This window comes from Puma concolor, chromosome C2 (assembly GCF_028749965.1).
Source record: "Puma concolor isolate L17-30 chromosome C2, mPumCon1.1.hap2, whole genome shotgun sequence".
Lineage (NCBI taxonomy): Eukaryota > Metazoa > Chordata > Mammalia > Carnivora > Felidae > Puma > Puma concolor.
Window position 1 is genome coordinate 65,790,475 of NC_141675.1, and position 16,868 is coordinate 65,807,342.

General features: G+C 40.0%; 1 protein-coding gene across 1 annotated transcript in view; it reads right to left on the bottom strand.

Moving 5' to 3' along the window:
• Positions 1–1,660: 1,660 nt before the first annotated feature.
• The window catches only part of NCEH1 (neutral cholesterol ester hydrolase 1), a 61,255-nt gene continuing 46,047 nt past the window's right edge, over positions 1,661–16,868 (bottom strand). The window contains exons 4-5 of the mRNA XM_025913862.2: positions 7,510–7,681; positions 1,661–5,635 (exon numbers count right to left, since the gene is read on the bottom strand). Coding sequence (XP_025769647.1) covers positions 5,018–5,635; positions 7,510–7,681 — 790 coding nt within the window. The 3' untranslated portion in view covers positions 1,661–5,017. The remainder of the gene's footprint in view (positions 5,636–7,509; positions 7,682–16,868) is intronic.

Below are 16,868 nucleotides of genomic sequence, written 5' to 3' on the forward strand. Positions count from 1 at the left end.
CAGGACCCGTGGGCAGAAAGAGCTGCACTGGGGTTGTGAGGAGTGACTGACTGGTTATATACTTTTAAGTTGGGAGGGGTTTAGGGATAGCAAAAGTCCCTAAGGAATTTGGAAGCAAGGTTTCCAGGACTGTAAGGGGCTAGCTGCTGTTAGTAAAACGTCATTTACTACTGTCTAGTAAAACCTTAGTCATGGGAACTTCAGATCTGTATCAAGGGACCAAATGTTTGGAGGATGATTGTCAACATATATTTTGGGGGGTGGGGGTGAGGGTAGAGATAAAGGAAGTTTCCGAAGGGATTTTCATATGTTAAAGGAGACTTACAGGATCCTGGAGGCTGGCTAATGTCAAGCTAAGGTTGCCTTTTGCCTCTGGCAAAATATCAACATAGAGGCAGTTGTCAATTTTTCTTGGCGAGCATTTATTTATTCAAAAACACTTTTCGAAAGTCCACCATGTGTTCTGTTCTAACTGCTGAGGAAATAGAACTGGACAAGACAAAGTCCCTGCCTTCATGGAGCTTAAATTTAAATATGGGGAAAACAGAAAACAAACACATAATCAAATAGTGAGAATTGCAGACAGAGGACTAAACTACAAACCGGAGCAACAAACAGAAATCAGAGGGGGCTAGAGAATATGGGTGGTGACTGGAGAGGCTGGGTCTAGTTTGGGCAGTCTCTCCAGAAGGTGGAGCTCTCTATCTCAAATGCCACCAAGGAGCCAGCCCTGAGAAAATCTGAGGGAGGGGCCTTCCAAACAAGACACACAAAAAAATGCCAGCAGCCTCTCTAATGACACAAGATACTGGTTCTAAAGTGACAGACAGGGCTACGTGGCCCACGTATGCCTACTAGAAAACATATTTACGTTTCTGATCTCCAAGATTTGGGGAATCTGGTACTGGTATAAACATCTTCTAGATGTTTAAATACAGGATCTATTGGAAAACATGTTAAAAAAAATAGTGGGAGATTAAAGAAATGAAAATCACAGAAACAACAATATTAAAACACATAAAGTACATCTTTCATGCTCCAAAGGAGAATTGTTGGAACTGTTAGTGGATCTCTCCAGCCAAACATAGCCATCCAGCAGAGGTTTTGTGGAGAATGAAAGATTGAGTTGAATAACTGAATAGAAAAATATAATTTATACACACATATGTGACCGTTTAGAATAGGAACAATTCACTTTGAAAAAAAGTTTTGAACATTCCTATGACGTTGATATCAACTAAGCATAATAAACTCGTGTGTGAAATTATTAGATATGCTTGTAATGTCAGGGTCAATTTGAAAACTTGCCTCTAGTAATACTGATACATCTGTGGATTGAATTCCAATCCAAATTCATCTGCCCTAAGATCATCCCTTTCTAATACGTGTATTGAAAGACCCAAAATAGCCCCAGGGTCTGCCTCACTTTTAAGAATATTCTAGCCAGACCAAGGCAGGTTTCCCCGATATGAGCAGTACATACTGTATCCAGACAAGAATCGATTGTCATCAAGGAGGCCACTGAACTACCTCTCAGTGATTGAAAGGCAGCTGGAGGATTCTGACCGGCAGGAGATTTGAGCAGAGCTGTGGCTAGGGATCTGAGATACAGAGACAGAGATGGGAACCAGAAAGGGAGACAAAAAGTGAAAGAGGCACATTCCCAGATGGAGCCATTTTATTTCCAAACTTGAGTCAAAACAGATACAGGCTTTCCTATCTCCACACTGGATTTTCGTCTTATAAAATAGATTTGCTACCAAAATCCTTCATAAAATCTGCCTTGCCCTTGGCAGTGGGAAATAAGCAAAAAGTCAAAAGTTAAAAGGTCATGCATAAAATATCATAGCCACCAAGAGAATGATACAATAGTCTCAAATTCTTCACAAATCAATGATAAAACATTAAGACTGATTTACACTTCACTATATTTGTAGCGCTTCAAGATTTTTTTCTTCATATATTTATGTTCATATTTCACAAACAACATTACAAAAAGACTATCAACTTTTTCATAAAATAGAAAAACAAAACAAAGCCATCACACTATAAAAAAAAATCAATCTGCAGAACATAAGCTTTTTTATTTAAGAACAAAAATTAAAAGAAAGCGAACTCACCCCAAACTAAAATATCTTCACCAAAAACTCTGTAGTCTTCCCAAAGGAGTTCTTAACGCTCAGATTTTTGGTTGGTTTAGCCTCTCTTGTATGTACTGGTTTTTGTGTATCCTGATTCCCAGCTGTTATTCCAGGGAGAATTTCAAGAAAGAACTTCAAGCAAGGTCTGGGGTGGGATCCAGTGCAAGTCATTAGGCAAATCATTCACACATAAAAGCTTTAATGAAACTCACGTGTTTCATTAGAAACAGTGGTTGACCCTTTTTCTTTTACTCCCTTTTCATCCAAAAGAACCCTTTAAAGGTCTAGAATCATTTGTTGTCTGTAACTATGGCAGCATTTGGCTCATAATTCTGGGTGAAAATATGCCATTTTAAGAAACTCTGCACATGTATTATATTTTCTTTGCTTTCTTAGAGGTAGATAACCTCAAACTAAGGTCCAAACATTGGTCCCTTCAAATGATGTAAGAAAACAATAGTATTAAATGAGAGTAGCTGTCAAAGAGGAAGAACTAAAATCCTGTTGTTGTTTTTTTTTAGGAAAAAAAAACCTTTAATGATGTTTGTGTCTGTGTATATATGGAAAAATGACCTACCAAAACCCCCCCCCAAAAAAACAAAACAACCCAAAACACCGTAGAAGAAGCCAATACAATTTGCCAGTCCAACCAAATGGTTGGAATTGACTGTTGGAAGACACCTTGCAGATTAAGTAATTCAAATCTCTGACTTTAGAGGAAAGGGAAAAGAGGCTCAGAGACAGTAAATAACTTGTGTCTGTCCATTAGCATGTTAATTTGCATGATTATTTTTATACACATACAGGCACACACACATACACACACTGTTGTATTTACATCTGTTTTGTACATAACAATGCTACTGGCTTGTACAATAAATGAAAAATAAGGGGTGCCTGGGTGGCTCATCGGTTAAGCGTCCGACTTCAGCTCAGGTCACGATCTCCCGGTTAGCAAGTTCGAGCCCTGCATCGGACTCTGTGCTGACAGCTCAAAGCCTGGAGCCTGCTTCAGGTTCTGTGTCCCTCTCACTTTGCCCCTCCCCTGCTTGTGCTCTCTCTCAAAAATAAGTAAACATTTAAAACATTTTTAATAAAAAAAAAAGAAAAAGAAGGGTGTACACTTTCACTTATTTCTTTGCCAGAAGTAGGAAATGCCCATCTTTCAAATGAGTGAAAAGGTTCCTCTTCCTCTCCACTGATGAACTGGCTGTATCATGACCTGGCCTTGGCAGTCCCTGCAAAGAGCAGGGTGGGGGCAGTGGTAAAAGTGGCAGGAAGGAGGGCAGAGGCACTCAAACCACAACTGGAGTCCCTTGCTATGCCGAAGATGTTCCCACTGGCAGTGAAGGCTTTACACAAAGTCAAGCTTGGGCTATTGTAACTCCTAGACCAGGCTGGAAGGAGACAGAAAAGAGGTGAAGGAACCAGGTATGCATCACCCTGGAGAATATGAGCTAGCGTTCCTCTCACCACAGAGGGCAGAATTGAGCAGTGTGTGTCTTACCTAAATTCTCCAACTGTCAACTTAGATGAATTTACTAAGTGTAGTCACAGTTTCTAATTACTTTAATTTGTATATGCATATAGACATCAAAATATTTAAGCCTAATGTACAGTAGTATTAATAGCTACTTTACCTCTTTCCATAAAATTACATGTGGATATAATTCTAAGGTAGTTTCTTAAAAAATATCGTTATTTTTAGTATTCATCATAGATGTTATTCTGAAAAATCTTAAGTCGAGCTGTATATATTAACATTAAATAACTTAAAAAAATAAACAATACATTTCATATATATATATGGTTATATATATATATACCAAATATATATATATAATACCATATATATGGTATTATATATATATATATACCAAAATAGTCCCATTTTAAAGCCATGTAAGTGAAAAAGTTGAGTTTTCAAGAATAAACTAGACCTTCTAAAGGTATTTTTTCATAATTTCAATATTAAATGTATCTTCTTTTCTGACTATGCCAAAAATATACACACTGCTCTTGGTAATTTATGTCAGAAGTATTCATTATGAAAATAAATAAGTTAGTTCATTTGTCTGTTTTCACTTGTTTCTGTAATGACAAATTTATCCTAAATCTAAATGAATTTGCTCCCAAAAGATCTCCCCTATGGAGACAGCATAACCAAAAAACTTTACAATGTACAGATATCCACTACATGCAATCGTATATTTTCTAATAATAGTGGTAGAAAGTAACCTTCAAGTATCGTCATCATCCAACTGGACTTACAGAGAGCTATCCCATAAAATTAACACTCTAAAGGAAGAAAGTTATTTGAGAAATTTGTCCTTGCTAGAACACCTTTGTTGAAATTCCCATAGGAAACAAAACCATCTATCCATAAAGCACAGAGGGCGTTTGGTATCTAACACTGACCTTAATGTGCACACAAGTAACACTGCTCTGAATGTAAAGTAAACTCTACAAGCTAAAGAAGAGCCCACATATGCCACCCACAGCTGGAAGAATTTCTTCTGGAAAGAATTCCTTGACGAAGACAGAACGCAAAGCTATTTCAGCTCCTAGTCCTGCTTTCTGTAGCCGTGAGTATTGGTGGTAGTTTGGCTAAAAACAAAACAAAACAAAACAAAACAAAACAAGACAAAACACAAAAAACAAACAAGAACAGAAAGACTGGTCCACTTGGAGAACCAGATTTAGACATTTTGTACTTACGTTAGTCAAACACATTTTTCAAAAATTAAATTAACATAAAGTCTGCAGGGAATGGAGATTCCATAACTCACAAGTAACAAGGGGAAAGTAATCAACTAAAAAGTGCATCTCTTTCCAAAGCAGGTGCAGGAGGTCAAGATTCTGGAAATTTTCCTCTTTCACAGGTTTTGATCCAGCCACTTGATGTAACTATTCCTAGTCCGGATTCCCACTGAGAAGTTGGTGGGCCAGCTGGTGAAAATCATGCATCCATGGAAGCCATCCTCAAAGTGATCCAGGGTCACCTCCACACCTGCACTCTCCAGACGCTTTGCATACATGATCCCATCGTCTCTTAGGACATCATGCTCACACGTCAGAATATAGGTCTTCGGGAGGTGCCGTAGGACTTCCTGGTCTGCAATGAGCGGGGCCGAGCGAGCATCCAACAGCTGAGGGATTTCCCTCAGAATCCTGGCGTTGCCGGTGGTCTGCACCACAGGCTTGTAGTCCTTTGTGATGGATGCAGGCAAGAGGGACGTCCAGTTTAGACGGGCCCTGAGGGCAACTGCCTCTTCCACGTCCATCGAAGTGTGGTTGTTAACAATCATCGCCTGGACAAAGTCATAGTTGCCTTTGAAGTAGTCCACCCAGTACTTCACCATGACGTAGCGGGGCAGGATTGGGGTGTTCACATTTTGCTGGTAAGAGGGCGTGTTGAAATCTAAAGCTTGAAGAACTGGATAAATTAAAGCTTGCACTTTGAGCTTGTTTTTGAGGTTGGCATCTTGAGTAAACTGGAGAAGAGGAAGCAGACACATTATTTCCTGCTGCATGGCTCTTTGTATGGAAACCACACCTTTTAAAGTAGCTGAATGCATTACCTGGAATCAGTCAAAAGGTTCTAACTAGGAAATTTCTACCAGACATGGTATTAAGTAATACGGTTTATAAAATAAAAACTTCCCCACCACCCACCACCAGCACCACTCCCCACACATGCATCAAGCTGCTGGATGTTTACTAAGAAAGTTATGATGTTTGCAACCCATGTTTTTAGTGAACACTGCAAATGCGTGTGATCTCTTAGGTCTTTAACCCCCCATGAACACTTCACTTGTATCTATCCTTCGGCACTAGCACACCTTGCTGGGTACTATGGATGGATGACATGAGAACTTTTCTTAGTTCACTATTCTGTGCAAAGTGAAAAAAGGCAATGGCTTTCTAGGGAGAAACAAACTAGTCTAACTCTTCCAGAGGAGAAGGGTAGGAAAAGCTAAATGAACAGATGATGGGACTCCAAAGTGTTATAGCAGGACCTCAGGATATCTCCTCTGATGAGCATTTAGTCTTCATGCTGCATAAGTGAGAATTTAAATAGTGCTGGCAACATGCCCTCCATTCTCCTTAATGAGCATGTGCCCCAGAGTTGAGGTTAAATGGGAATGTGAACGCATCCTCTACCTCATCAGATCTCCATCCCCCCATGCCTTCACAAAATGTGAACACACTGCCTCATTTTCCAGTCCTAGGGTCCAAAATGGTATACATTTGCATGTAACATCTAAAAGGCAGCTAACTAGGTCACTGGGTTTTATAGGCAACTAAACAACCTTCAAGGTCACTTTAGCTGTACAATTTTGTTTCACGTCAGAGTTTAGAACCCCATCCCCCAGGGAAGATATAACTGCTCTGTAAAAGCAAAAGGAAATGATCAGTTAATAGTACTATTAATATGTGCCAGGAATTGCATATACATCATTTCACTAAGTCCCAGCAATAGTCCTGCAATCAGATGGCATTATCCTCATTTTCCTGAGAGTCAGAGATATTCAGGGGCTTGCCTGAAGCCCTGTAGCTTCCAAAGCAGGGAGACTGGATTCATTCCACTGCTAATATTAAAGCCCATGATCCTCTCCCCACTGCACCAGGACTTTCTTCTTACCACATCAGAACACATGTATACCAAACCCATCAGTGCCCACTGAAGTTCTCTATGTACTGCAATTTGAGAATACCAAAAGAAATCTGGAGATGAGAAGACAGAGATGCTCTTCTAAACTTGTTTAATCCATCAGAGGAAGAAAATATACTTATCTTTGAATTTACACAGCCGCCCAAAATTTTGGGTGCTATTAGAGCTAGATAGTTTTAACCAGAGAATTTAACCAGGTAAGCTCAGGTTAACTGGTATTATAACACTCGAAGTGGCTGACCCATTTTAATTTTTTTTCTTTTAGATTTTAAAAAATGTTGGGAAACACTTTTTAGCTTTTCAGTTTGACTCAAAGTTCTAAGGAAACAATCTTAGCAACTGGAATTTAAGCAAAAATATTTTGCAAGTCCAATATGGAAAAGAAGCTGGAGATACTTGATTTCCATGCATATTGCTGAGGAGCAAGAGAGCCCTATAAACTGTTAGCCCATCTTTCATATTAATTGTAATCAGGGACTTTCCAAGGACTCAGAGGTGACATCTCTTTCAATTACCCCTCTTGCTACTTCAGAAAGATCCGAGAATTCTCCCAGCGCAGTCATCTGAATAACTTGGCCCCATACTGAGCAGCCTACCTGCTAAGCCTTTGCCATACATAGCGAAGAATATGTGTGTAGGTCTGCAGGTTAGCAAGAATCCTCTTACCACCAGCCTGTCACGGCAATCTGTTACCTGTTGGCCCAGAGCAGCGGCCAAATTCCCACCAGCACTGTCACCAGAAATGCCAATTCTGCCCGGGTCAACCGAATACTTGTGTAAGACTTCTGGCTGCAGAAAATACTTCGTGGCACGTACAACATCATGAATTTGTGCAGGAAAATAAACCTTTGGAACTAGCCTGTATCTGTGAAGACAAAAGTTGTATTCATTTAAGGACTTCACCAAGTCTTTATAGGCCCTTTAAAGTTTATGGGGAAGCTGGTTCTTTTGACACAGAAGTAAACAGGTAAGGATTGAAATAAATATAAAAATGAACCATTCATTTTCTTTTAAAAAAAAAGTTTATTTTGAGAGAGAGAGAGGGTTGGGGGGGGTGGAAGCATGAGTGGGGGAGGGGCAGAGAGAGAGAGAGGGAGAGAGAATCCCAAGCAGGCTCTGAGCTGACAGCTCACGAACCGTGAGATCATGACCTGAGCCAAAATCAACAGTTGGATGCTTGACCAACTGAGCCACCCAAGCGCCCCTGAGCCATTCATTTTCTTGCAAATCAAATAGTTTAAAAATGTAATGATTTGGGGATATCTGGATGGCTCAGTCGGTTAAGCATCCGACTTTGGCTCAAGTCATGATCTCACAATTCGTAAGTTTAGCTCTGCATCAGGCTCTGTGCTGACAGCTCAGGGCCTGGAGCCTGCTTCGGATTCTGTGTCTCCCTCTCTCTCTGCCCCTCCTCTGCTCACACTCTGTCTATCCCTCTCTCAAAAATAAATAAACATTAAAGAAAAAGGGATTAAAAATGTAATGATTTTGTATTAACAATAATCTTTCCCCCCTTTTTTATCATCAGCCATGAAACACAACTTCAAAGTTAAAGGTGGATGTTGATTATTAAGATATGGGTAGAACCATAACAGATTTGGGAATTTTATTTCTGGAAGTCAGTGTTCAATTCACGACACTTATGGATTAGAAGGTGACTTGGCAACATCAACCACTTCATTGATCTCCTGTTTAATGACTCCATATGGGATCCTTCATGATTTACTTGAGAAACATAGCAAAATTGTGTCAGATACCCCATCCATGATAACATCTTACAAATCCATAGTTGCTTGTAGTCTCTGCTTGGAGTGCCCTCTCGGCCTCCTCCTTCTTTCCCTATTAATTCTCACTCAGCCTTTAAGCCTTACTCATGGGTTTAGACTCCTCCAGGTAGATTTCCTTGACTATAATAACTCCACTTGCTTCTGGGACTGAGCTGGATGCCTTTCCTTGATCCTTCTATGTGCTGGAGTATATTACTGTTCTTACTGCCTCATCTTAAAATGATTTATGTGTTTCCTCTGAAGAGTATGTTCTCTGAAATCAGGACTATGTTTTATTCATCGCTGTGTTCCCAGTATCTATCAATGTGCTAGGCACATAATCATCCATCCAGTAAACCCTTTTATTAACATACCTTCCTTTTGCAGACAAAAGAAACTGGGGCACCAAAAAGTTACTTTATTTGTAAAATAAGTCAAACACAGATAAAAACAAGGTGGAATAGAAACTAAGTACTTAATTAAAATCTAGTAATATTAAGAATTCAGGTCTCGGGGTGCTTGGGTGGCTCAGGCAGTTAAGCGTCCTACTCTTGACCTTGGCTCAGGTCATGATCTCACAGTTCATGGGTTCAAGCCCCATGTCGGACTCTGCACTGATGGTGTTGTGCCTGGTTGGAATTCTCTCTCCCTCTCTCTGCCCCTCCTCTGATCGTGCTCTCTCTCTTCAAAGAAATAAACAAACAAACAAACAAACAACTCAGGTCTTTTCATTTTCATTTTATAATTAACATACCTATTCTTAGAAACTTATTTTCTCCCATCTAAAATCCAGCTAATTATCTTGCCATTCAATGCAAATACAATCAAATGAACAAACATTTGTGAAATACTCTGAGAAGTAGTGACTATTGATTACTGCATTTTAAAAGTCCTAAATGTGACATTCCTTCAGTGGTTACCTTATAACAGATAAAATAATTTTTCTAATTTCTTTTTTATTTTCCTATCTGTGGTGATCATTTAATCATCCAAAATGTTTTTTGTCCCATTGAATTTCATTATGCCCTAAAGTGGCTGCTATGCTATATAGTACTACTATCCTACTGATCAATGAGTGAAAGGAGTAGGATTATACAATTGTGTCCACTAGATGGCGCCATCTTATATGATTCCATTTACCCCCAGTTTTAGGACTTGATCTCAATTTGAACTTCAGTTTACCAAGCTGAATTCTTAATTCTTTCAATGAAATAAAAACACATGTCCTTCATGAGTCAAGTTGTGAGAATAAGGGCTATTTTGTCTCAGCAAGATTCCATATATCATAATAAACTGTTTTCCTGGTAGCCCAATATGACAGAGCATATTCTACCAGTACACATACATGAATTGAATCTTCAGATGTTATTTCCCAAAAGGTCTAGTGACTTTGAATCAAGAGAAATTGGTGGGACACCTGAGTGGCTCAGCTGGTTAAGCATCTGACTCTTGATTTCAGCTCAGGTCACGATCTCACAGTTCTCGAGTGCACACCTGCTGGAGATTCCCCCTCTTTCTCTTTGGCTCCCCTACTCACACTCTGTCCCTCTCAAAATAAATAAATAAACTTTAAAAAAAAAAAAAGAAATTTCTAATTAAGAAAAAAGATACCCTGCTACTGCCACAATCTTATCAGTTGATTAATAACTGGCTCAGATAACAGAGTAAACATACTTAAAAAAAAAAAAAAATAGATTATAATACAAGCGTCTTCCTGGTGCCCTTAAAGATCTACCTCCTAAACCCTTCTCTTTGTTCAAGCTGAAAACTTTCTCTAATTTTATTCAATAAAAAGGGACACTATTTTCATAGATTTGAAAATATAGTGAAACTATACATTTCTGAGGTCACCTAGTTCAAGATAAGCCTTGAAAGTAACTTGAATTTGACCTGAGAAGTATAATAAAAGTTCTGTAATATTTTTGTAGCCACAGAACACTCAAGAGTCAGAAGAAAATTTAGGAGTGCTATAGCCAAAGAAAGCAAGTATAAATGTATTTGTCTGCAGCTTTTGTTTAAAGATAGGTCTCTGCAAAGTACTGAAAGGATTCTGACTTTTTTTAATTTCACAATTATAGATCTTGAGTTAAAGCACCTGATGAATTTATGGCAGATATAGTCACAATTTGCCCAGCTCACTGCAGGGATAGATGACTCTGCAGTGCTGGCTTCTGCCTATCTGTTAACTGCACATGCCTCCTGCTATAGAAATACAAAATTTGCTTGTAAACTCAGGAATGAAGCTTAATCAGTTTAACAAATGTGTACACTCTATAAAAATTATCTTATTTCTGCTAGGTGAGGCACCCGCCAAATATGCTACAGATGTGTTTCACTCAAATTGCAGGGCAAACCCGTGGGTTTAAGAATGAGAACATGACGGGGGCGCCTGGGCGGCTCAGTCTGTTAAGTGTCCAACTTCAGCTCAGGTCATGATCTCATGGTTCGTGGGTTCGAGCCCCGTGTTGGGCTCTGTGCTGACAGCTCAGAGCCTGGAGCCTGCTTCAGATTCTGTGTCTCCCTCTCTCTCTGCCCCTCCCTTGCTCATGCTCTGCCTCTCTCAATAAATAAATAAACATTTAAAAAATAAAAAAAAAGAAAGAAAGAAAAGAATGAGAACATGAGGCTCCAGGAGGATGCATAACTTGTCCACAACAGCTGATAAGTGGCAAAGCTGCGTGGTGAATTCACCACTGACTTCAAAACCCACATGTAACCCCTGCCTTAAAAAATATTCTTATTCTTGAAAATCCACAGCCTTTTAAATGTGTGTCTGTGTGTTTTCTCATGACCTCATCAAAGCAGTAAATTCTCAGAACTATAGACTTCTGACATCCCAGGACACCCCTTATGATTTCAATGGTTTTGCAAAAATATTCTCAAACAAACCACCTAGCACAGTGCCTGACATGTGGTGCATCTTTATGAACATACTTTTATTTCTTCCAAACAAAACTTTAAAGATATATTTTACACTTTTACATATAAAATAGGTCATATGGCACCACCTGTGGCGAGGAAAGTGATAAGCCATATGGCTTTAAAAAAAAAACATAAAAAAAAGAAATTGTTCCTAACCTACCTACTCTGGGGGCACATCGTCAAGGCCTCTACTTCCTGTATTCTATGCGTAGTTCAGGGTTTCTCAACTCAGCATGCATCCTAGGATAATCCTGGGAGTTTTACAAAAACATTGAGGCCTGAGGCCATCTATGAAACATTCCAAAGTATTTGGTCTGGGGTGGAGCCTAGCTGTCTATATTTGAAGGAAAATCCTCCCCCCACCGCCCGCCCCCAATAATTCTAACGCACAGCCAAACTTGAGAAATATCACTGAGTCCAGCCCATACAGTCACTGTTCTCCGAACACATCTGCCTGTTGCCTTCCCCAGTGCTTTGGTCTCTATTCTCTCTGCCCTTCCCACAGCAACTCATCAAATGTTCCGATCCTGTAAATTTAATCTCAAATGCCACTTCTTTCATGAAACCCTCTCCGAGTCCAGCCAAAAGTCACTCTCCTTCCTTGGAGCTCTCAAAGTCGAACAACAGGTCATAGTACAGACACCTCTATTTCCTCTACAAGTAGATGGAAAGTCATAATTATGTACTAAAGACTCTGACGTACACGTACCTAAGATGAGCAGTATCATGCCTCTGGTCTGTTACTTTGTTACCTACTTTATTTAGGGTACCAGGGAAATGGAGAGCTCAGAAAGACTTACAAGGTCTTTCTTAAGTCCAAAGCAGACATGCACACAAGCCCAGAGTGGGGGGAGTTGATCCAAACCCACTGAAGTTGAAGTCCTGAATGACACTAGTATTCTATGAGCATTGTGATACACATTGTCCCTCAAAATAACCTCACCTGGCAACAGTGTGTACAAACTTGAGCGCAGGCAAGGACACTGAGGTTGCTTCATCCAGTGCCACTTAGGTGAAAGATACAGGAGATATACTGGAATGAAATTATACTCCTTTAGATTCAGTAGGATTAAAATAAAATCTCCTTCCTTTTTTTCTTTTTTGGCTTCCCCACGCTCCCTCTTACCAGCTCCTGAGAAGAGTTCAATAGATTCACCTTGAGAACATAAAAAGGTTAATTATGTTCCTCAGTCTTAAAGAATCCCTGTCTTCAGCAGGGGTTATCTGAAACAAATCAATTACATCCCTACTATGCTCTCTATTTGAGAGAGACAACTCCAGAGGAAGAACCTCTTTATTCCTCTACCAGGCAGATGCTTTTTTTTCTATTAAAGAAACACAAAAATAAATAAGATAAAAAAATAATAAAATAAACATATAATAAAATTGCACAAAAGTGGAAGCATAAAGGTTAAGGTTAGGAAAGTTCTTCCTTTCTGTTTCTACTCTCAAAATCTGCCCCTGCAATAGTTTTGACTGCCAGCCATTCAGCAAGGGAGAGCTGAGATCAGTGAAGGCTTGGCTGATTGGACAAGAATGACATTCAAAAGAATTGACAAGAGGTCAGGATGTTTTGCCAAAACCCTAGGAGTGACTGAGTCTAGAACTGTGATCCCACGCTCTTTCTCTGTCTCTCTCAAAAACAAACATTAAAAAAAGTTTTTTTTAATGAAGTGATTCTTTGATGCACAGTTCACAATTTAAGACTTTCTGAGACTTATCTATATACACAGCAGGGATCTCCCCAGGCTCTTGGTGTTTATCTAAACTGCCTCCTCCCATTCAGACTAAACCTTGCCTATACCCACAAGGGTAACAAAGGCGCCAGAGCACTCCCAGGTGGCCATGAAAGCCCAAGAAGGCTTAGTGCCTCCTCCCCCTGGCCTCCTTTCGCGATTTCAGAAGCTAAACGTAGCTTCCTAGAGCTCAGGTGTGGGTGGAAGCTGGCTTCACAGCCTCACTGTGGTTTGCAGTCAGGTGCTCTGCAGCTGCATCACAGGCTTTTTGTAAAAGCTCCGATTACCCCCTGCTCCCCAGAAATTCTCAAAGACCTAAACCACAAGAGAGAAACCAGTGGATTTTTCAGGTTACTAGAAAACACAGCCAAGAAGACATTAGTCGAATATGTCTAAACAGGAGAGATTCATTAGCTAAGGATAAGGAAGAAAAGAAAACAAGCTACTTCTTAAAAGAAGCACATTATCTCTCTCTAGCATTAAGTTATTTGTGATGTTGGCCTTTACATTGGCTAAAGTTGGCCTGGACTGAGTGAAAGGGAAATTTTCAAATCTTTCCTTCTTCAGAGGAGAACCCTCGGGAATCTGATCTGCCCACCGTCCGGTGCTGCCCAGATCGGAGTGATGCATGAGGATTTCTCTCCTCAGGACTCAGAGTAAGAGCAGGAAAAGGAACAGAGAGCAAGTCACAGCTAGGTCACCGTCACTCTGTGTTCTTCTGAGTATCTTATTTGTACAACTATTTACTGAGATGTGTGGTGTACTGAGCCTCCTAAAAGCACTCTGATTTTGTCAGCTTGCACTCATCTAATTTTGTGGATTAAAAAGAGAAACATAAAGATCCCCTTCCTTATAACCCTGTTTGCCGCAGACTAAGATAAGTACTCCAGCTTCTTTTCTGTCTACATTAGCAACATTCTTTACAGCTCTGTGAAGTTTCAAGTGCTCTGTGCACAATGCCACCTGACATTTGGTGGAATGGGACTATGTCTCCACCTACATAAAATAGGGAGTTTGAGTGTAGAAAAGATTTAATTAAAAGCATAACACAACTTAAAAACCATTTGCCATACCCAAAAAAAGCAACGAAGATGCCTTGTAGAAGTAATGAATTAAGTAGATCAAATAGAATTTAATCACATCCAACATGCCTCCTTTGCTATTATCTGACATTTTATCTTTAAAAAAAAAGATGGGGGCACCTGGGTGGCTCTGTGGGGTAAGCATCCAACTCTTGGTTTTGGCTCAGGTCATGATCACACGGTTCGTGGGTTCGAACCCCACATCGCACTCTGTGCTGACAGCAAGGAACCTGCTTGGGATTCTGTCTCCCCCTCTCTTTCTGCCCCTCCCTGGCTCGCTCTCTCCTTCTCTCTCCAAAATAAACAAATAAACATTAAAAAAAAAAAAAAAGAAATTAGGGGCAGCTGGGTAGCTCAGTAGGTTGAACACCTGACTTTGGCTTAGGTCATGATCTCGTGGTTTGTGAGTTCGAGCCCCACATCAGGCTCGCTGCTGTCAATGCAGAGCCCGCTTTGGATCCTCTGTTCTCCTCTCGCTACCCTTCCCCTGCTTGAGCACTCTCTCTCTCAAAAAAATAAACATTAAAAAAAAAAAAGAAAGAAATTAAATCTTCCTTATATCTTATGGCTCCAATACTGTGTCTTATTATATAAACTACAGGTAAAAAGGTACAGTGTTCTGGCTAAAATGCACTATGAAATAGGTTTATGAAAATAGGTTTAGGAACATAAAATAGGACCTTCCTAGATTATATAAATGAGCATGAATTCATGTATCTTACTTGCGTAGTATAAGATGAACTTTATTTGTTTAACAAATATTTGTGTGCAACTGATATGTAAGAATAGCATCGTATTGTAGAAGCAACTGAACAGAAGCATGGTCTATTTTTATATCTTAAGGCTGTTATCTACCTTAGTTGCTGGGTCTGTTCCCAGAACTGTGAGCCAGCACCAGCAACATGAACTGAGGCATTCCAGCTCCTGGTACTCGCTGCATGGGAGTGATTCCATTACCAGGGCTGCCCTCAACCACTGCCTACCAGCTTCCTCAGGCTATAACCTTCCCCGGAACCACACCCCATGGGAAGCTAAGCCATGCCGCCACCCAAACCTATGGCCCTCAAGGATAAGGAGCAGTGGTCTCCAGACAGCCTCCCCACTAGAAGGTAGAATTCCAGGAGAACCAGGGGTCCATCATCCTCCTAAGACTCTCAAATCATCCACTCCTCTTTCTTATTTTCCTTATTCATGGCCAGAAATCTCCCCATCTGTCTTCTCTTGTGTTTTGTTCCCTTCGCGCTCTCTGCTTTCTCCCATTCCTCCCAAGCCCTCTCATTACACCACTGTGGACTCTCATGACCAACTCACTTTGTCTAACTAGATTCTGCTCATTCTTAGGAGCTCAATGCAAACATCACTTTCTTTAAGACATGAATTCTCTGACCCTTCAAACTAGGTAAGATCTTACCTATTTGGTGAGGTACCAGGATTTTTGCATTATTATTACTTTCACCACAATTGCTATAATTATTATTCACATTCTTATTAATACTATTAATAATAAACCCTTTAAACTAGGTAAGATATTACCTATTTGATGTCTTCTACTTCATATCACTTATCATAATTTAACCTTACTTGTTTGTGTTTTGTTTTTTCATCTAGATTGTAACCCCCAGGAGGCAGGATTATGATTGCTTTACACTGTTATGTCAGCAGAGTGTAACAGTAACTGGCACATAACAGAAATTCAATAAACATTTGTGGAATAGAAGAGGAAAGAAGTGAGCAGTGAGAAGAAATATGTTCCCAAGTTAGATAGCTGAATATACTTTCCAAGAGAAACAGCATGATCACGGACCACGTGGTATTGGCTATCCTTCAACTAGAGCATAGGTTATGTGACTTTTTGTGGGCTGGCTGGCCTAGATTCTAACCACCTTAGCTCTTGATTTCTGCAAGGGAGTGCTGTGAGTTCCAAACATACAGTTGATAAATAAATTTGTAGGTTGGGTCTTTCCATTCCATGGCTAGAGCACTGATCCTCCAGACTTGTCTAGTGCATTAGAGTATCTGAAGCCCTCTTACCTCCACTGTCCAAACTGATACTCATGACAATTCTCTGGAGTCACTGACCTAACTCAACATGTGTTTTACTTAGCCTACATGTTCTAAGTCTTGTACTAGGTGATGGGAACCAAAGGAAAGAAGACATGATTTCTCTTCCCAGTAGCTCACATTCTAGATATACAGGAAGGATTCTTAACTCCAGTTTGCACATTTCATTAAATGATCTGCCTGAGGTCATGCAGTCATGAGTAACAGTACTTGCCTACTGCTGTGACGCCTCCCAGTAATAAACTTGTGGATAGTACACTACATAGATGAGGCACAATGGAAAGGTAAGACGAGAGCAGTCCTTCTAGATTTAAAAGAAATCTTAAAAACATCCTATCTATGTTTTACGATAAGCCTGGAATGAAAAGAACACCTTTTACTTGAGACAGATGGTGACGGGTAGAGAAGGGCATGTAGGAAGAATTTAGGCACGCTGCCAATTGCTTATATTGAAGCCCTGGATGGTAAGTCCTGTGTGGAGAATC